General features: G+C 36.8%; 1 protein-coding gene across 1 annotated transcript in view; it reads right to left on the reverse strand.

The window, feature by feature from the left end:
* The window catches only part of SLC35F1 (solute carrier family 35 member F1), a 786,899-nt gene that overhangs the window by 185,363 nt on the left and 578,946 nt on the right, over nt 1-22,590 (reverse strand). The window contains exons 4-5 of the mRNA XM_053710794.1: nt 18,787-18,946; nt 3,504-3,672 (exon numbers count right to left, since the gene is read on the reverse strand). Coding sequence (XP_053566769.1) covers nt 3,504-3,672; nt 18,787-18,946 — 329 coding nt within the window. The remainder of the gene's footprint in view (nt 1-3,503; nt 3,673-18,786; nt 18,947-22,590) is intronic.

Below are 22,590 nucleotides of genomic sequence, written 5' to 3' on the forward strand. Positions count from 1 at the left end.
CGTGTTTTTCAAAACTTGTAATGACAGCGCTATAGGGGGTTAAATAACGTAACTTTTGTTGCGTTCTTTACTTTCCCTATAGCGCTCAAAACTCGTAATCTAGGTGATAGTTAAGATTAAATGCTTTGTTAATTTTATGTTTTAAATACAGTTTACCAGAACTGTGAAGTATCTTTGAGGCTTTACCTACTTGATATCAGTTATTTAGCATTATTATTATGATTATGAGCCCATGCTGCATTTTCAGTTGAGTCAGCTATCCGCACATTAGAATACACATATATGGCAGCATTGTATGTTTCTCCAGATACTCCAGATACTCTCCTTCCCGGCCCCTTCGTTCCGCTCATGATCTCCTCCTCTCGTGTTACCTCCTCACATTCCCGTCTTCAAGATTTCTCTAGATTGGCTCCCATCTTATGGAACTCTCTGCCTCGCTCCACAAGAATCTCCCCTAGTTTTAAAAGCTTCAAGTGCTCCCTGAAGACTACTATTCAGGGACGCTTACATCCTTCACTAACCTTCCTATCTCCACTGCTATCCCCTAAAACCCTATATCATGTAAGCCTATGAGCCCAGCTGTTTGTATTTCACCTTCGTAAGAGCCGACTACAACAGTGCAACTCTCGGCAAGACCCTCTCTCCCCATTTGATCCCTGTAATCGTTTTTATATACCACCTATGTTCATAGCACTGCAGAACCTGTTGGCGCTCTACAAATACCTGATGATAATAATAATAATAATATATGGCCTGGAATATTTCTTATGGCCCTGCCTTTAATTCCTTCATCTACATTCCCAGTGCTCTGGTAATGGAGTATACCTTGTGGAGCGTTCCTAAGCATGCACAGCACAATACTCCTGCAGCTGCAGTTAATCGCTAAGCTGCTTATGATAGGAGACACTGAAATTGTTCTACCTCCAAATTACTTTCAGTTATTGCGGGACAAAAAATGAGTATAGGTTTATTTCTTCAGTTTGTGTTTGGCCTATTATTTTTATGTGTACTTTTAATGCTGGTGTTATACTTGTACTACCATTACTGTTAGGGCTTTATCTTTTGCTCTGCAATAGTACTTCTGTAGTTAATTTGCAGCTTAGAAATGCTTAAAGGGACATTAATGTCAAAATGAAAGACCATGCAATTTTAAGCCATTTTCCAGTTTCCTCTATTATCAAAACTGCTTTGTTCTGTTGGTATCCTTTGTTAAAGAGTAAGCCGAGGTAGACTGATAGGAGCTTAGGATTGTGTATGTGTCTTTAGCATTCTTTGTGAAGAGTGTTTGCCACAATATTTAACACTGCTAAAAACATAAGTGTCTCAGGTGTTAAAAAAAAAGGCTTGCAAAGGGCTTTAACATAGAGATACATACATATACATGTCTAAATATATATATATATATATATATATATATATATATATATATATATATATGTGTGTGTACATATGTATTTATGCATTTATATGTGTATTTATGTATTTACAGACATACAGACATACACACATATAAACACATCAATACATATTTATACATATATAGACATATACTGTATATATATATATATATATATATATATATATATATATATATATATATATATAAATATATATGCTTAGGAGACCTTTGCTGTTAAGTAGCTGAAACCACGTAAAATCATATTTATGCAATATTCATTTTAATAATGTGCTTAACTGTGAATTTATTGTAAATATTTCACATTCCAATGTTTTTCACATAGAGAAATATGATCTAAGTATTTATAAATATATATTCCTATACATAGGAACCAACCCTCTGGAATGCACTTCCTCGAGCTGTCAGACTTTCCCCTAACCTCTCCTCCTTTAAACGTTCCCTAAAGACCTTTTTGTTCAGGGAAGCTTATCACCGACTCATTAACAAATGAACTTCACTTACCTAACAGTTACCCTCATCTATCTCCTCACTAATATCATTCTCATATTTGCACTCCTCACTTCCTGTTTCCCATCCTCCTGCCCATCTAGATTGTAAGTTCCCACAGGACCAGGGCCCTCAATTCCCCCTGTATTTGTCTGTAAATTTTTGTATTTTATTGTACAGTATTGTTTCTCTGTTGTACTTTTATCCTTGTACACATGGGCAGAACTGCGGAATCTGTTGGCGCTTTATAAATAAAGAATAATAATAATAATAATATATTTCTGTATATGTCTGTACCTATATATATAATCCTATATATAGGTATATATATATATATATATATATATATGAATATATATATATACTGTATATATATATATATATATATATATATATATTGTACCAAAGTACCATCGGGTATATGTAGAAATATGTATTTATGAATAAACAGAAATTAATGTGCTATGTATATAACATTGAAATGTGAAATATTAATATTTTCATGTCGGGTTAGCGTATTGAAAATGCGATCGGGTTTGTGCACGAGTAGGGTGTTAGTTTTTTCCCCACTTTTCATGTTCCATTGAAGTCTATGGGGGAATACATTAACGCAATCACGATTTTCTAACTTCGGCTTTTTACTTTCATGTGTGCAAAAAACTTACTTCTAGAGGAGTTAACTTGCGAGCGGGAGCGATAAATAGAGCTCCGCTCATAACCTATGTTTGCCATTACTCATTATGAGACTGGTTATGTTATTTCTATTCCATTTAGTATTTTCGTATTCAAACTAGATTACAAGTTTAGTTATTTTTTGTTGTCTAGCCCTAAGGTGTATTCTAAAGCAGTGTTTCTCAACTCCACTCCTCAGGACCCTTAACAGGCCAGATATTCATTATATCTTAAAGGGACATTAAACCCCAAAAAATTATTTCATGATTCAGAAAGAGAATACAATTTTAAACAACATTCCAGTTTACTTCTATTTTCTAATTTGCTTCATTCTTTAGATATCCTTTGTGGAAGAAATAGTTATGCACATAGGTGAGCCAATCACACGAGACATCTATGTGCAGCCACCAATCAGCAGCTACTTAGCCTATCTAGATATACTTTTCAGCAAAGGATATTAAAGGTTTAATGGCACATGACATATCTGTTTTCCTAGGCATATTCCCATTTTTTCATTAACTTGGGAAGATTTTATTGATGTGCTACTTTAATCTGTTTTATTAGTTTATTCTGCGCATTCTGTATGTTGACCACATTTGCACATCATGTCACTATTTGCATAAGCTTCTTAGTATTATGTCCTCTTATACATCTGTATTGTGCATGATGTATTAAATGCTTGATCTCTATACATTTTTATCTGTATTTATTTTTAGTAATGCTGTTCATTGTTTTTTAAAGGTCTTGTTAATGGTACTGCAAGCAAGAAAATGACAGCAGTGTGGCACCTCTGCTATAAAGACACCACAACAGTATTTAATCGCATATAACATAACATAAAGCAAGTTGGAACAATTTACACCATTAAATAGTTTTAAATGTTTAGTCAGAACAAATATTACCACGCTTGGAGAAATATACTTACAACTGAATACCGCTGAAAAAAGATCCAAAGAGTCCAATCATGCCAAGTAATTCTATTCGGCTTAAGTTTCTAATAATGTATTCCTGGCACACACTAGCAATGCCATAGAGAGTGGCACCACCAAGAACTAACACGTCCCCAATCAGTTTACTGTCTCCGGGGTAGAAGTCTAGAGGAAAAAAACACAGGGAACATGATCTTGTTACAAAATACAACACCAGCATCTTATATACCTTTATTTAGTCATGCACTGGATTTTAGATATCCTGACATCATGTTTGTATTCAATAAATATGGTTGCACTTGCAGTGATGTTACTAATCATATACTTCATGCAAATTGGTTTGATTTAAATGCAAAAGTCAACTATAACACAAGCTCTAGAGGTGTCAAGGACTTTTTAAACCAATAATTTATTTGCTTCACTAAACATATTCACTTCTTGATTTCTGAGTCTTAAAGGTGCAGGTGTGTAGCTCTTATTTTTTTTATTTATTAGTGTTTAAACCCCAGTCTTGTACATGCATCATAACTAAATGTTACTATCTTCTCACTATCTTCCATTCCAATCAGTTTTAATTTGCACATGAAAACAGAATATAGCAGCTTGAATGTTTTCTTCATTCTTTTTGTATTCTTTGTATAAAACCATACCTAGGCAGGCTTAAGAGCAAGCTGTTTATCGGTGACTGGGAGCTAGCTGTTTATTGGTGACTGTACATATATGATTCGTCATTGGCACACCTAATGTGTTCAGCTAGTGCATTGCTACTCCTTCAACAAAGGACACCAAGAGAATGTGATAAAAGACGTTTAACGGAAAGTTGTTTAACATTGAACCATGAACAAAAAATTGGGTTAAGTCCTTTTAAACACAAAAATAAAACAAGATTTTCAAGTAGGTTTTCGCTAGTATATTCAGACACCTACATGAAAGAAACAAATACTCAGCAAAAGCAAACCATGACAACGTAATAATTAATTTGATGCTTATGATAACTGCCTAATATATTTTAATCCTTTTTTTTCCACTTAAAAGGTCAGTCTACTTGAACATTTTTATTGTTTAAAAAAATAGATAATCCCTTTATTACCCATTCCCCAGTTTTGCATAACCAACGCTGTTATACAGTATCTCACAAAAGTGAGTACACCCCTCACATTTTTGTAAATATTTGATTATATCTTTTCATGGGACAACACTGAAGAAATGACGCTTTGCTACAATGTAAAGTAGTGATTGTACAGCCTGTATAACAGTGAAAATTTGCTGTCCTCTCAAAATAACTCAACACACAGCCATTAATGTCTAAACTGTTGGCAACAAAAGTTAGTACACCCCTAAGTGGAAATGTCCAAATTAGGCCCAATGTGTCAATATTTTGTTTGGCCACCATTATTTTGCAGCACTGCCTTAACCTTCTTGGGCATGGAGTTCACCAGAGCTTCACAGGTTGCCACTGGAGTCCAGTGTGCGGCGTATGGTCTGAGTGCTGACAGGCTGACCCCTCACCCCTCCAACCTATGCAGCAATGCTGGCAGCACTCATACATCCAGACAACCTCTGGATATGACACTGAGCATGTGCACTCAACTCCTTTGGTTGACCATGGCGAGGCCTGTTCTAAGTGGAACCTGTCCTGTGAAACTGCTGTATGGTCTTGCCCACCGTGCTGCAGCTCAGTTTCAGAGCCTTGGCAATCTTCTTATAGCCTAGGCCATCATTATGTAGAGCAACAATCCTTTTTTTCAGATCCTCAGAGAGTTCTTTGCCATGAGGTGCCATGTTGAACTTCCAGTGACCAGTATGAGAGAGTGTGAGAGTGATAACACCAAATGTAACACACCTGTTCCCCATTCACACCTGAGACCTTGTAACACTAACAAGTCACATGACACTGGGGAGGGAAAATGGCTAATTTGGCACAATTTGGACATTTCCACTTAGGGGTGTACTCACTTTGGTTGCCAACGGTTTAGACATTAATGGCTGTGTGTTGAGTTATTTTGAGGGGACAGTAAATTTACACTGTTATACAGGCTGTACACTTACTACTTTACATTGTAGCAAAGTGTCATTTCTTCAGTGTTGTCACATGAAAAGATATAATAAAATATTTACAAAAATGTTAGGGGGGGAGCTCCCTTTTGCGAGATACTGTATTAATACACTTTTTACCTTTGACATTACCTTGTATATACACCTCTACAGACTGTGTTGTCTGCTTATTTATATAACTGATGATGACAGAGACAGGCTGCTTTTCTGCAATAACTTTATTACATGACTCTGCAATGCAACTCCAAACTAAAACTGCTAGAACTCCTCCTGTTTCCTGTGTGCCCCTGCCCCTTGAACTGACTTCCTGTAACCATGATATAATGAAAGTTCATTGCAAACTATACTCAACAAATCTTCCCCTTTTAAAAAAACAAAAAACAAACAAATAATAAACAATATAAATATAACAAGCAAGCATGACAACAACCAATAAATAACAATCAAACTTAACTGACAAGTTTACTTCTCAACATTCCTTAATGAGTCTTTGTGGCTTTCTGATTGCTCTGCCACTAGATGTATATTTGTTAACAATTGGTGATTCTGGCAGAAACGCTTCAGTGTCATTTAGTTCATTGTTAATGCTCTCTGCTCTGTCAAGTTCTTCCACATCATCTTCATGAAATGGCAATTCTTAATGATCCATACAGGTAGTGTCCTTTCATCTTCAACCCCCAATAATCCATCTGTATCACTAAACAATTCCATGTCAGTTTGCAGCATTTAGGACCCTGCACATTTTTTTATTTTCAGTAAATGTCTACGATTTCGTCTAAGAACTAAGCCTTCTGTGGTTTTCACTTCAAATGACCGTTCTGCCACTTTATGCAGCACAACAGTTTAATTGTCCCATTTTTGTTCTGTCCAGACTTTCACAACATCCCCAACATGCAGCTCCATGTGATCTTTTGCACCCCTCTCATAGTTTCTCTTCTGATGTTCTCTTATGTTCTCTTTCCTCTTCCAATACATTTTGTGTAATTTGCTGTTTGCATGGTACTGGGTAAGAGCCAACTGAGGTAATTTAGTTTTTAATCTCCCTGACAAAAAACAATTCTGCTGGACACTTTCCTCCTCCCAGTGGTGTAGCGCGATAATGAAGTAAAGCTGTTTTTGGATTCTCTGTGACTAGCCTTTGCAAGCAACCTCTTAATAATTTTGACTCCAGCCTCTGCTAATCCATTACTGGGGATACCTTGGACTAGATGTTATATGTGTAAATCCAAATTCCTCAGAAAATGCTTGAAAATGTTTACATAAAAACAGGGGGCCATTGTCTGACTTTAAGACATATGGAACACCATACCTTGAAAACACTGCTCGTAATTTCTCGCACACCTGTTCTGAAAAAGTATTTCTCAGTTTGGCAACTTCAGGATAGGTGCAGTAAGCATCTAATATGACTATGTAATCCTGCCCATTCAGTGAAAAGAGATCCATACCTACTGTATGCCACGGAATCCTCACCATTTCTTCCTGCGTGAGAGTTTCTTTAGGGAGAGCAGATTGAAAGGACTGACAAGTTGGGTATGCAGAGATGAAGGTTGTGATATCAGTCATCATTTTTGGCAAGAAAAGAACTTCCCTAGCTCTCCTTCTGCATTTTTGTATTCCTAAATGCCCTTTATGTATTTTAGTTAACTTTTCTCTTCTCGGTGATACAGGAATTACCAATCTATTGCCTTTCAGAAGAACACCATCAAACACTGAAAGCTCTTCCCCATGTGGCAAATACTGATTGGGCAAGTATACCTTTTTTCTTGCAGAATTGATGGCTTGTATTACATTTTGAAGAGTTTCATATTCTCCAATTGCCTAATCTCTGCCACATAGTTGATGAAATGGCTCCAGACATTTTAACACTATTGACATGCACCTCTATATCTGAGTCAGTTCCATCATCAAGTAATCTGTGACTTCCTGGGGTGTATTCCAATATATAATCATATTTCTGTAATTTGAAAAGTAACCTCTGAATTCTCGGTGGTGCTTTCCACAACTCCTTGTGTGAAATAGTTATTAATGGTTTTTTATCAGTTTCAACTGTAAATGGGATGCCATAAACAAAATTATGAAAAGCTTTACAGCAATACCCAATGTCTCTTTTTCAATTTGAGCATACTTGTATTCAGTGTCAGTAAAAGCTCTGGCAGCATATGTAATAGGCCTCCAGCCCTTGCCATCATGTTGTAGGAGGACTGCTCCTAGTCCATCTTTATTTGCATCTGTGGAAATCTTATGTTTACGTGAGACATCAAAATAATGCAAAGTAGGTGCTGTGCTGAGCAGTTTTTTTAAGTAATACAAATTCTGATTTGTGTTCTTTGTCCCAGCACCATTTAGCATCCTTCAACAATAAATGTCTCATATGTTTAGTTTTTTTCTGATACATTAGCTATAAATTTGCCCAAGTAAGTCACCATCCCAAGAAATCTCTGTAAATCTTTCTTGCTAGCAGGGGATTCAATTTTCTCAATAGCCTGTACTTTAGCTGGATCAGGTCTGACACCTTTGCATGAGATGATTTCTCCCAAGTAGATTTCAGATTGATTAAATTTACATTTTGTTTTATTTAATTTCAATCCATTTTCCTGAGCAATCTGTAGCACCTTCTCAAGTCTGTTGTTATATTCACTTTCTGTAGTACCCCAAATTAGTATGTCATCTATGTAATCTTTTACACCTTCCACCCCATCAAATAATTTCTGTATGGTTCGATGAAATATTTCAGGGTCTGAACATAATCCAAAAGGCAGACGTTTAAAACTGTACCGTCCAAATGGTGTATTAAAAGTGCATATGCGTCTGCTTTCTTTTGCTAAAGGCACCTGCCAAAATCCATTTGAGGCATCAAGGATTGAAAACACCTGGGCACCTGCCATCTCTCCTAGAATTTCATTTCTTGTTGGTATCTGGTAATGCTCTCTTTTAATATTGGCATTTAACTCTTTTGAGTGAACCCATTCTGTTGGCTCATGCACACGTTCTATGACATTTAATTTAAGGAGGCGGTGTAGCTCCTTTTTAAGCTTATCTCTTAAAGCTACAGGTACTTTGCGTGCTGCATGAATTACTGGTGCTGCTCCAGGTTTTAAAGCTTTTTATGCTCCATAGGGAGCTTACCAAGCACAACAAATACATCCTTGTAGTCCTCTAGTAGTGTCCTTATGTTTAATTTCTGTAATTGCAAACAGTTTGTTGACCAGCCCTAGCTGTTGTATAGACTGCAAACCAAGTATAGGAACTCTTTCTCCAGGAACTACAACAAATCTGTGTCTTGTTTTTGTGGTATTATGCTGTAGGGACAAAGTGCATTGTCCCACAGTAGGGATTTCAAGTCCATTATATGCTCTCAGTATTTTATTTTGTCTCTGTAGTTTTGGTCTATGCTTTAGTATTGCCCATAGTTTCTCAGGAATCACATTAGTATCTGCTCCAGTATCCACTTTGAATGGTATCACTGTACCATGAGCTGACACTTTTACAATCCATTGACACCTGCTACACCATATCTACAAAAAGATCCTCCTCAGCAGAGGCATTTGTCTCCACTGCATGCAGATGGGTACCTTGCTTACACTGTAAGGCAAAATTATTATATTTCTTTCAAAATTTACATTTCTGCCCATATGCTGGACATTTACGAAAATCATGGACTTTGCCGCATTTCCAGCATGATATCTCTGTATTGCCTCTATATTTGCTATATGATTTACTCTGTCTCCTATCTAATAGAGTTGTAAACTGCCTTCCTTTTGTCTCTGCTGACTGGAATTTCCTTACTTCATTCACCACTTCCTGAGTGCTGTCTTTATGCATTATATTTAGCTGTTTTCTGGTCTGTTCAGCAGACTGACATATTGTGATAGCTTTTTGCAGTGTCATTTCACAATCCCTGAGAAGTCTCTCACGTGTTTTGTTGTTGTTGCAGCCTATAACAAGTCTGTCTCTAATCAGTGATTCTTGCAAAACACCAAAATTACAAGACCTGCTTTTTAATCTGAGGTCAGTGACAAACTCTTCTACAGTCTTATGTGGTTGCTGTACCCTTGAGTTAAACACAAAACGTTCATAAGTTTCATTTTTCTTGAGAGTGCAGTAAGTTGTAAATTTCTCCATAACAAGCTCATAATTATCACCATCCGTTTCTGATAATTGAAAACTGTTATAAATCTCTAGAGCCTCTGGCCCAGCAACAGATAAAAGCAAAGCTACTTTGTGATCATCTGGGAGTGAAGAGGTGTTTGTGGCTTTCATATACAGTGTAAACCTTTGTTTAAATGTTCCCCACACTTCTTCCAAATTCACCACAAACCTGAGCTCTGGTGGTGGTTTGAGGCTGGCAACACAGTGAAAATGTATTTTCTCTTGTGCTGGATGATGTTGTCTTGTAACTGCTCCATGCTGTGTATCTATTTTTATTGCTTGTATTATTGCTGTAGATCAATTCCTGGAGAAACATCCACTTCTGGTATCATGTGTTGTTTGCTTATTTATATAACAGATGATGACAGAGAGAATCTGCTTTTCTGCAATAACTTTATTACATAACTCAATGCAACACAAAACTAAAACTGCTAGAACGCTTCCTGTTTCCTGTGTGCCCCTGCCCCTTGAACTCACTTCCTGTAACCATGATATAATGAAAGTTCATTGCAAACTATACTCAACACACAGGCATCTATTTATCAAGGCGTCGACTTTCTTGCATTCAACGGCACCAATACGCTCGCCTAGGATCGCCTAACATCGCTGCCACGGACCTGAATACGTTCTCCATAATTATCAAAAAAGCTGTCAAAAAGCCGCGCACCAAATACGGGGCAATGAGCAGCAGACTGTTGTTAACTAACAGTCATCGATCTCGCTGCTCTTCGGCTTTTTTACAGATTTCTTGGTACCCTGTCACTAAACACCCACACTATACTATACTGTTTACCCCCTATACCGCCGCTCCCGGAGCCCACCCCAACTCTAATAAAGTGTTTAACCCCTAAACCCCCGCTCCCGGACCCTGCCACAACTCTAATAAATGTATTAACCCCTAAACCGCCGCTCCCGGATCCCGCCACAACTAAATACAATTATTAACCCCTAAACCGCCGCTCCCGGAGCCCACCGCCACCTACATTATACTTATTAACCCCTAATCTGCCGCCCCTACCCCGCCGCCACCTACATTATATTTATTATCCCCTAATCTGCCCCCCCTACACCGCCGCCACCTACCTACATTTATTAACCCCTAATCTGCCGCCCCCAACATCGCCGACACTATATTACATTTATTAACCACTAAACCTAAGTCTAACCCTAACCCTAACACCCCTTAACTTAAATATAATTTAAGGGAGTCTGAAAGCAGCGAAAGCTTATGTTCGCTGTTGCTCGATATCCCATTGATTCTTATGGGAATGTTTACACCTAACACCCTAACATGTACCCATAGTCTAAACACCCCTAATCTGCCGCCCCCTACACCGCCGCCACCTACATTATACTTATTAACCCCTAATCTGCCGTCCAGACACCGCCGACACCTAAATAAAAGTTAATAACCCCTATCCTGCCGCTCCCAGACACTAAATAAACTTATTAACCTCTAAACTGCCGCTCCCGGAGCCCACCGCCACCTACATTATACTTATAAACCCCTAATCTTCCGCCTCCTACACCACTGCCACCTACATTATATTTATTAACCCCTAAACTGCTCCCCCTACACCGCCACCTACCTACATTTATTAACCCCTAATCTGCCCCCCTACACCGCCTCCACCTACCTACATTTATTAACCCCTAATCTGCCGCCCCCAACATCGACACTATATTAAATTTATTAACCACTAAACCTAAGTCTAACCCTAACCCTAACACCCCCTAACTTAAATATACTTTAAATATATCTAAATAAATATTACTATCATTAACTAAATAATTCCTATTTAAAACTAAATACTTACCTATAAAATAAACCATAAGCTAGCTACAATATAACTAATAGTTACATTGTAGCTATTTTAGGGTTTATTTTTATTTTACAGGCAACTTTGTATTTATTTTAACTAGGTAGAATAGTTATTAAATAGTTATTAACTATTTAATAACTTCCTAGTTAAAATAAAGACAAATATACATGTAAAATGAAACCTAACCTACGTTACAATTACACCTAACACTACACTATAATTATATTAATTCCCTAAACTAAATACAATTAAATACAAATAATTTTTTTATCTAAAGTACAAAAAAACAAACCATAAATTACAGAAAATAATAAAATAATTACAAGATTTTTAAACTAATTACACCTAATCTAATCCCCCTAACAAAATAAAAAAGCTCCCCAAAATAAAAAAAAGCTCTACCCTACACTAAATTACAAATAGCCCTTAAAAGGGCCTTTTGCGGGGCATTGCCCCAAAGTAATCAGCTCTTTAACCTGTAAAAAAAAAATGACAACCCCCCCAACATTAAAACCCACCACCCACACAACCAACCCTACTCTAAAACCCACCCAATCCCCCCTTAAAAAAAACCTAACACTAACCCCTTGAAGATCACCCTACCTTGATAAGTCTTCACCCAACCGGGCAGAAGTGGTCCTCCCGACGGGCAGAAGTCTTCATCCAGGTGGCATCTCCTATCTTCATCCATCTGGCGCGGAGCGGCTCCATCTTCAAGACATCCGACGCGGAGCATCCTCTTCTTTCAACGTCTTCTTGCTGAATGAATGTTCCTTTAAATGACGTCATCCAAGATGGGGTCCCTTGTATTCCGATTGGCTGATAGAATTCTATCAGCCAATCAGAATTAAGGTAGGAAAAATCAGCCAATAGGATTGAGCTGGCATTCTATTGGCTGTTTCAATCAGCCAATAGAATGCGAGTTCAATCCTATTGACTGATTGGATCAGCCAATAGGATTGAACTTCAATCCTATTGGCTGATTGCATCAGCCAATAGGATTTTTCCTACCTTAATTCCGATTGGCTGATAGAATTCCATCAGCCAATCGGAATTCAAGGGACGCCATCTTGGATGACGTCATTTAAAGGGCTTTTTTTATTTTGGGGGGCTTTTTTATTTTGTTAGGGGGATTAGATTTGGTGTAATTAGTTTAAAAATCTTGTAATTATTTTATTATTTTCTGTAATTTAGTGTTTGTTTTTTTTGTACTTTAGATAATTTTTTTAATTGTATTTAGTTTAGGGAATTAATATAATTATAGTGCAGTGTTAGGTGTAATTGTAACTTAGGTTAGGTTTTATTTTACAGGTATATTTGTCTTTATTTTAATTAGGAAGTTATTAAATAGTTAATAGCTATTTAATAACTATTCTAGCTAGTTAAAATAAATACAAAGTTGCCTGTAAAATAAAAATAAACCCTAAGATAGCTACAATGTAACTATTAGTTATATTGTAGCTAGCTTATAGTTTATTTTATAGGTAAGTATTTAGTTTTAAATAAGAATTATTTAGTTAATGATAGTAATATTTATTTAGATATATTTAAAGTATATTTAATTTAGGGGGTGTTAGGGTTACGGTTAGACTTAGGTTTAGTGGTTAATAAATTTAATATAGTGTCGACGTTGGGGGGCGGCAGATTAGGGGTTAATAAATATAGGTAGGTGGCGGCGGTGTAGGGGGGGCAGATTAGGGTTAATAAATGTAGGTCGGTGGCGGCAGTGTAGGGGGGGCAGTTTAGGGGTTAATAAATATAATGTAGGTGGCGGCGGTGTAGGAGGAGGAAGATTAGGGGTTTATAAGTATAATGTAGGTGGCGGTGGGCTCCGGGAGCGGCAGTTTAGGGGTTAATAAGTTTATTTAAATGTGGCGGGGTCTGGGAGCGGCGGGATAGGGGTTATGAACTTTTATTTAGGTGTCGGCGGTGTCGGGACGGCAGATTAGGGGTTAATAAGTATAATGTAGGTGGCGGCAGATTAGGGGTGTTTAGACTATGAGTACATGTTAGGGTGTTAGGTGTAAACATTCAATTTCAATGGGATATCGGGCAGCAGCAAACATAAGCTTTCGCTGCTTTCAGACTCCCATTGATTCCTATGGCATCCGCCGCCTCCAGGACGGCGGATTGAAAACCAGGTACGCTGGGCCGGAGTAGTGCCGAGCGTACCTGGTAGATATTTGATAACTTCCAAAAGGAGTCAGATTGTGCCGAAATTGTGTTCGGAACATCTGTAGTGACATAAGCATCGATCTGTGTCGGACTGAGTCCGGCGGATCGTATGTTACGTCACAAAATTCTACTTTTGCCGGTTTGTAGGGTTTGATAACTAAGGCGAATCAGGCTCGCCACAAATACGATGCGGAATTCCATCGTATTTGCGGTTGACGGCTTGATAAATAGATGCCACTGACTGCCCCCTTATCTCAGTTCTTTTGACAGACTTGTCTTTTAGCCAATCAGTGCTGACTCCACTATCAGTGTCTAACTGTAAAATACTGTCAAAATGCACTGAGATAAGAGGCAGCCTTCAATGGCTTAGAAATTACATATGAGCCTACCTAGGTTAAGCTTTCAACAAAGAATACCAAGAAAACAAAGCAAATTTGATGATAAAAGTAAATTGGAAAGTTGTTTAAAATCACATGCCCTATCTGAATCATGAAAGTTTTAGTTTGACTAGACTCTCCCTTTAAGTAGTACAATTAATTCTTGACACAAGTGTAATTGTTTTTAATCTGTGCACATGTTCCATACTTTTAAAATGTGATTTTAATTTTATTTTTATAATAAAGAAAATAACTTTGAAAAATATTCTGCAACCTGCCAAGCAGTGACACTGAGAATGAGCAAAAATGTGTTTTAAAGACAGTCAAAGGGGCCGATTTATCATGGCCAGAATGAGGCCAAATACCCCTGTTTCTGGTCTTAAGACCGCTGCTCCTTAACTCCTCCTCCTCCTGTGAGGCTACGGACATCAATCCGCCCGAACGTGTACGATCGGGTTGATTGGCACCCCTTGCTAGCAACCGATTGGCCGTGAAACTGCAGGGGGCGGCATTGCACAAGCAGTTCACCAGAACTGCTTGTGCAATGTTAAATGCCGACATCTTATGTTGTCGGCATTCAGCGATGTCTGGTGGACATGATCCGGTACAGCGGATCATGTCCGCCAGACATTGATAAATAGGCCCCAATATGTAGAATTCTAAAAGTCCAAGAGTGCTTTGAAAATATATAATAATAGTTTATTTTCTGAGTGATAGTAATACTAGTATCAAAGTATCCCTGTTTTTGTGTGCAAAAATGTACTTGAAAATCTTAATATAAATGTGTTATTGTGGGCTCAAGTTTAAAAACATATGCAAACTCATGTGAGGAACTTTACAGGGGAATCCTGATTGATTGAAATGAACCATTTCTTATTAAAAACCTCATTCTTTATAATGACATCACATATTAATGCGTAGTAAAGAATTAATAGTAAACAGAATATTAAAAAAATAAATAGAAAGGTACATTAATTCTAATTTCCAGCTGGTCTTTCAAGAAAATATCACACAGGAGTAACAAATAGATGTGACCGAAGTGCTACATATGTTCTGAAAAAAGCTAAAAACACTGGCACTTTACATGAGTGTTATGACAGCGCTGCAGAATCTGTTGGCACGCTACAAATAAATGATAATAATCTGGAGCACAATATGACAGCAGTTTTGCAAGAATGTTATCCATTTGCAAGAGCATTAGATGGAAGCACTATTTCCTGCCATGTAAGGTAAGGCTCCAGATGCCTATGTCGGGGGGCAGTGGGAGCGATGTGGGGGGAGGGGGCTGTGGCTGGGGGGGGTGATGTGAGGGGGGCCCTTTGTGGATTCTTGCACCGGGGCCCTGAGGATTCTAGTTACGCCTCTGTACAACATTAAAGGTGAGGATCACAGGACACCAGACCCAGTCCAACTAAGAAGGCAATTAAGGGGTTAAATTATTGTGGTATAGTTTGCACCTTGATTTTTGAACGATTTTGTCAAAATGATGGCCTGGTAGTCACGACACACCCTAAAAATCTGAAAATCTGTTCTCTACTTTTAAGTTATTAAGATAAGAAAACTCAGTACAGCAATATGTACCAATCTTCATGGTTTAGACTTTTCTACCTTTTATTGAAAAAAACAAAAAAACAAAAATTCCAAGTAAAATGTATTCATGGTGTTGGTCCCAGAACAGCATAATGACCCTCTGACCGAGTGTGTGTAATTGACTACTAGAGATTTTTTACTTTTCTCTCCAGCAGTTCAGAAAAGGCTGATTTGCAATGGACGGCTGCATATAGAGAGATGCAAACAAGTCAAATAATTTACTTCCTACTATACAACCAGCCACTCCCCAAGGGACCACTGAAAATAAGATAAACAATGAGGGAAGTGTTTTGTAAAATGACTAAGAATTGTAGAGGTTAAATAGTGTGGAGAACAATTTACTGGGCATCAGGGCCAACATTGTAGGCACCTTAGTATCCTGACACCTAGTACCTCTTAAGCCTTGCTTTGTACATGAAAATATTATATAACAAAAATTTACAATAATTCCCAGTTTTAGGATACACAATCAGCAGGAATAAGATTTTTTTCATTTAAATTTGACTCTTAGGGCTCTATTTATGAAGCAGCGAATTCAGCTTAGGAGGCCCATCGTTTCAGGCTCGTCTGAAACTGAAGTTAAGACCGCTGCTTCTTAACCTGTCCGCCACCTTGAAATCATCCCAATCCGATCAGGATGATTGACAGCCCCTGCTAGCGGCTGATTGGCCTCCAGTGTGCAGGGGTCGACATTGCACAAGCATTTCACTAGAAATGCTTGTGCAATGATAAATGTTTTTTGTTCTCTGGACCCCATGTGAAACAATAAAGGTCTATTTTATCTTGGAGGCTGGAATATACTTTTTGTTACTGAATTACAATTGTACTTGGCAAGTCCTGCATTCCGTGCCCCTCAACAAAAGATTGGTGTGCTGTTTTCCAAACTTTTTTGAAGTTACCAATGATAAATGCTGACAGCGTATGCTGTCTGCATTTAGCGATGTCGAGCGGACATGATTCACTATTTGCGAATCATGTCCGATTGACATTTAATAAATGTACCCCTTAAATGTTATGCTTTCCTAATGATGAATGTGTCAATCATATTCCTAAATTTCCATGTTTTAATGTCTTTTTTTCTTTTAGGACTTAAGTTCTGACATTGACATAATGTTTTGCCATATAATAAATAATAAAAAAAATTGTTAACCCCTTGAGTTCATTGCATCAGTATTCAGTCAAGTTCTTAAGAAAAGTCTGGTATTCTGATGTTTATGCAACTTAATATTTGGATGATTTGGAACATTTTAACATTTCAGCAGAACCTACCTCTGATACCTGATTCATTAAAAGACACACAAAGTCCCAGCACTGAAGATCCGATCACATTTGAAAAAACAGTTCATCTTTATTGTAGATAAAAACAGCCAGAAACATCATAAAACCAAAGCGGAGTAAACTAACAAGGTGATAGGAGAGCCTCAGCCCCCTCGCATCATACGTGTTTCGTGCCCGTAGGCACTTGTTCACTGATAAATGGGAGGGCCAAGGACAGCTCATTTTAAACCATAATCCACCAATCCCATGATACATGTATCCAATTGGAACACAGCCAATTAGCACGTTTTGTTACAAATTAACCCCTATCACCTATACAATGTTGCACCACAGTATCGTGAGAGATGGAAATCATAATATAATATGACTATGCATGGTTTAAACATTTCTAATATTATAAAGTTCTAAATAAGTATATAAAGTTACTGAAACATTGATAATAATATACATACATAGAAATATTGCTTAATATATACATAAAATACTAATTTTTAATATTTAATAAATAGATTTACATCCATCTAGGAGTTTAGATCATCAGGGTATCTAGTTTTTAGGTGAAATATCCAAAATACTTCCCTTTCATCTAGTTTGATTACTCTATTACACCCTCTCATGGTCCTAGGAATGAAATCAATATCCTGTACCCTCAGCAATGAGCTGTCAGAGTTGTGCATGATATGAAAATGTTTGGCTATGGGAGTTTTAGATTTGGGGTCCTCTATAGCCCTCACATGTTCAAGAAACCTGTCTTTTAGCATTCTTTTCGTACGACCTGTGTATTGTTTATTGCAACCCATGCAAGTCATTAAATAGACTACATGAGTAGTACCACAGTTAATAAAATATCTTATATCAAACTCTTTATCGAGTACAGAAGATCTGCATGTACTGCCTTGTATTACATAATTACATGTTTTACAACGTGAGGCTCCACATTTAAAAAACCCTTTTTTCTTTCTCAACCACCCTGATCTATCAATCCTGGGTAAGGCTGCGGGAGACAAAGTATCCCTGAGTGTTTGAGCTTTATGGGGCACAAACCTACAGTCATCCTGTACAATTTTGTAAAGAATCGGGTCGCTATGCAAAATAGTAAGGTGTTGTTTAATGATGTTGCATATTTGGCTAAATTCAGTACTATATAATGTTACAAATGTAGGTGTAATTGACCCTTTTATTAAAGAACCTTGTTTCTTACTTTTGTTATTATATCCTAATAGTTTGTCACATGGTATACAGTCTACATCTCTCTTGGTTTGTTCCAACAAATGACAATTGTTCATTAAAAGTAAGTACTAAAATCCACAAATCTGACAATTCAGTAGCTCAACCACCAGGCTTTACTGCCAATTCACATTTTCTGTTGACTTTTCTACTTTAAAATTATGGCTTAGTCAGTTGCATTGTACACAGCAGAAATGTGTTCACAAACTGACTTTCAATGCTAATGATCTTTGCTAGAGATATGTTTATAGAGTCTCAAGTCAACTAAATAGTGGACTAAACATCAAATGATTACACTGTAATGTGGCACAATGGATAGAAAATGTCTGGCAATTAGAAGGTAATCAGCAGTGCTAAAGAAAATACATTGAGAGGCATGAAACTTTAGCATCTATATTACATTCTGTTTTAAGAATTGTGCTTTCCGATATTCTGTTTTACCAGTTACCAGTAAGGGAAGTCATCTTTTTTGCAAATTATAATAAAGATCCAAAACATAGTGGCCAGACATAAATAAGCAAATTTATGTACAAAGGAAGAAATACGTGTGACGGTGGTGACAAAAATGTTGTGGACGATAAATCCCATATGACATTTAGTCTCACCTTCTCCTTGCTGTCTTCCGACAAGGATATCGGCTCCTGCCATGCAACCAATTCCTAGGATACAGGCCACTGCTCCAATGAAGTGTAAAATCTTGTATCGGACAAGCAAGAAGAACCAAGAAAGCAATATGACGACAGGGATGACAAAACAACTAAGTAACTGTGAAGAAGAAAAAAATAAGTCGTTTATAATTAGAGAAAATTCAAAACAGATTATCACATATTATTGAATCAATTTGAAAAATTAATAATTATTAAAATGAGGTAAGTAAATTGGATATGATAGAAACTGAATAAATAATGCAGCCAAGCATATTTCATTTATTAAGTGGTTTCTAATAGATGGTGTATATGTAAGGACGAGGACTCTGTGACTCCTTTGCCTTTACTAGATTCCAGTCCAAGATTTACAGCTGCCCAGGCTGCCGGAAATGGCAGCAGCATACAGGTATGTAATCAGGCAGCTCTAAAACTTAAAGGGACACATTTCTTTTCTTTCATTATTTAGAAAGAGCATACCATTTTAAACAACTTTCCAATTTACATCTGTTATCTATTTTGCTTCATTCTATTGATATCCTTTGTTGAAAAGCATATCTGAATAGGCTCAGTAGCTGCTGAATGGTGGCGTCACATAGATGCCTCGTGTGATTGTCTCACCCATGTATATTGCTATTTCTCCAATAAAGGATATCTGAAGAATGAAGCAAATTAAATAATAGAAGTAAATTGGAATGTTGTTTAAAAGTGTATTCTCTATCTGAATCATGAAAGAAAAACATTTGTGTTTCATTTCCCTTTAAAGTCTGAGCTAGCTTTGTACCTTTTAGCAAAAGGAGAACCACTCTGCTATATGAAAGCCCTGAACTAACACTGATTTAAAAATCATTTGCCTTTCTTTTGTGTGCAAAAGGTAGATGAGGATCTACTTGTAGAAGTGCTGACCAGTAGATCACAAGTCTGTTGTGTGATTTCCCATTTTCTCTCAGACAGTAGTTACAGTAAAGGCTCAAGCTAAAAGAAATATAAAAATGTGTTTTGCTCAACTACATTTTTTTTATCAACAAGCTTTATTAGTAATAACTATTCAACGTTACAACTTAGCATTAGTTATAATATGACAATATTAACTAAAGCAAATTTAACATTGGATTGTTTGAAATATTAATCTGTTCCTTTAAACTTTCCAAACATAGTTGCTTTTTAAAAGTAAGAATTGTGAAACAAAAAGAACAAATACATATTGGTTGGTATTAGAATGATATGTATCATACCTTTAAAGGGACAGTATACACCAATTTTCATATAAGTGCATGTAATGAACACTACTATAAAGAATAATATGCACAGATACTGATCTAAACATACAGTAAAAAACCTTTTAAAAACTTACTTAGAAGCTCCCAGTTTAGCACAGTTAAAAAGTTTAGGCTGGGACACCTACTGAAATGGGCTGGAAAGCAAAAAGAGCAGACACTCCCTACTCCTCTGCATATGAAAAGACTCTTTACACAAACAGGAGCAAGCTGGAGTAGGTAGAGAACAGTCTACTTTTAAACCTGTGGGGCTTGGTTAGGAGTCTGAAAATCAGCACAATTTTATTTAAAAATAAGCAAAACTATAAATGTTTTTTTTAAAAAAAAAAACCTATATGGGCTATATAAATGGATCACCTACAAAACATGTATGCAAAGAAAAATTGTAGAATGTCCCTTTAAGTCTAACACAAGTAAAGTGACTCATTTTATTATTTATTAATTATTGTCACCACTTCAAATTATTATCTCTCTATCTCCTCATACCCCTCTGTGATATGTCTCCCTCTTATAGGCAGCTTACTATGTTCACTCCCTGGCAGTGTGTGACCATATGGTCTATACTTTTTATATGTAATTGAGAGGGTGTTTGTCTGTTTATATTTTTGTTTATGTATTTCTCCAAATGTAAGTTACTTGGATGTATTGATCTAGCCGATTAGTTTTAGTCTTAACAATTCATCAATTTTTATAAACCCAGTTAGTAACATTAGGTAGTAGGTACATTTGCAGATTTGATTATAGAAGCATGATGTTTATTGCATAGGCCCCTATTTATGAAAGTCTGGCGGACCTGATCCGACAATACGCTCGCCGTATTCAGCATTGCACCAGCAGCTCACAAGAGCTTCTGGTGCAACGCTGCCCCCTGCTGACTCGCAGCCAATCGGCCGCCAGCAGGGGGTTGTCAATCAACCCGATCATACTCGATCGGGTTGATTTCCGGCGATGTTTGTCCTCCTGCTCAAAGCAGACGGACAGGTTATGTCCTGCAGGCTCGCCAGAAACACGGGGCATCAAGCTCCATACGGAGCTTGATAAATATGCCCCATAATGTTATAAATGATCAGGCAAGCATAATCCATAATAACAGAAATGCCATAATAAACTATACAATCAGTAAGATGCCGGTCAATCAGCAAAACACTGAAACAAAGTGATTACCAATAAGCAGGGCTATAGCATATGTATCTGCCAGCAAATAACAAACATGATATAAAAATAGATTATAAATGGGGGTTAGGAATTCTGTTGTGTGGCTAGATGGTGAAAATGTGTGTTGCTTGTGTAACATGGAAGCTGTGTTGGTGTTGTCAATAGGTACATGATAGAATCTTGAGTTTTTGTTCTTCAGAGTTTGAATATACCATAGCTGTCTAATATCAGACAAAGGTGTGTATCTTTTGGTATAAAGAAGACATGATACCATTTATACATCTAAAAAGGTAAAAGGAAACTTTGCTTTCCATTTGTATTACCAGCATATAAAAAGGGTTTCAGATATCTATGCTTAATTCTATATTGTTGGTTGAGTTTCTCCCTACAGTAAAATAAGAATATGATTTTATTATCACATACTCTTTTTCACCCACAGAGGGGGTAAAATGTCCGTGATGTAGAAGATGTATGCAGAGTAATGTCTATACTTGCAAACGTTTTGTCCAGATCTCCCTCTCATCTTTATTCTCTGTGTCTCTGGGTCCATATTTGTTTCCCATTTCTTAGTACTAAACTATACTATACTAAAATAATAATAAAATAATCCTTGTGTGACAAATCTTGGCCCTATCGTCATTGTAATTATCAGTTTGTTCCAATTTTTTAATCATAATATTATGAATAATTAAAAGACAAGATAATTTTTTTGTAATCAATAAATATTCTATAATGCGAGACAATTATACTGTATAGCAATGTATTCACATTACAAAAAACATATAGCAACGTTATAAGAATACATTTTCATTAGTATTGTGCTTGCCTCAATAACATATCAGATCCTGGTCACTGCTCACTTCCTATTGATTCCCAAAATCTGACTTCTGGGCTCTTATAGAGTATTTGGCAGAGGTGCAATATTTAGGACTTTGAACCGCAACTATTGTCAATGTACAACAGATGGCAGAACGTATAATGCTGCACCATGAGCCACTAAGCTTAAAAGGACATTAAACCTCACATTTTTCTTTCATGATTCAGATAGAGCAAACAATTTTAATTAAACTTTCAAATTTATTTCTATTATCACATTTAAATAGTTCTTTTTTGTATTTGTAAAACAAATGATTCCTAGCACTTCCAGGTAGGATTAGAAGAAACATCCAGATAAAAAGCGTTAGGAAAGAATAAAAAAAGTCCTTCATTATATATGGAAAAATCTCATACAGTTTAAAAAAAAAAAAGAGCATGTAAAATACATCTGACCGGTTTCGGCTCAAACAGCCGTAGTCATAGACGTAATGAGTGTTAACACCTGTACACCTTATAT

This window comes from Bombina bombina, chromosome 4 (assembly GCF_027579735.1).
Source record: "Bombina bombina isolate aBomBom1 chromosome 4, aBomBom1.pri, whole genome shotgun sequence".
In the NCBI taxonomy this organism is placed as follows: domain Eukaryota; kingdom Metazoa; phylum Chordata; class Amphibia; order Anura; family Bombinatoridae; genus Bombina; species Bombina bombina.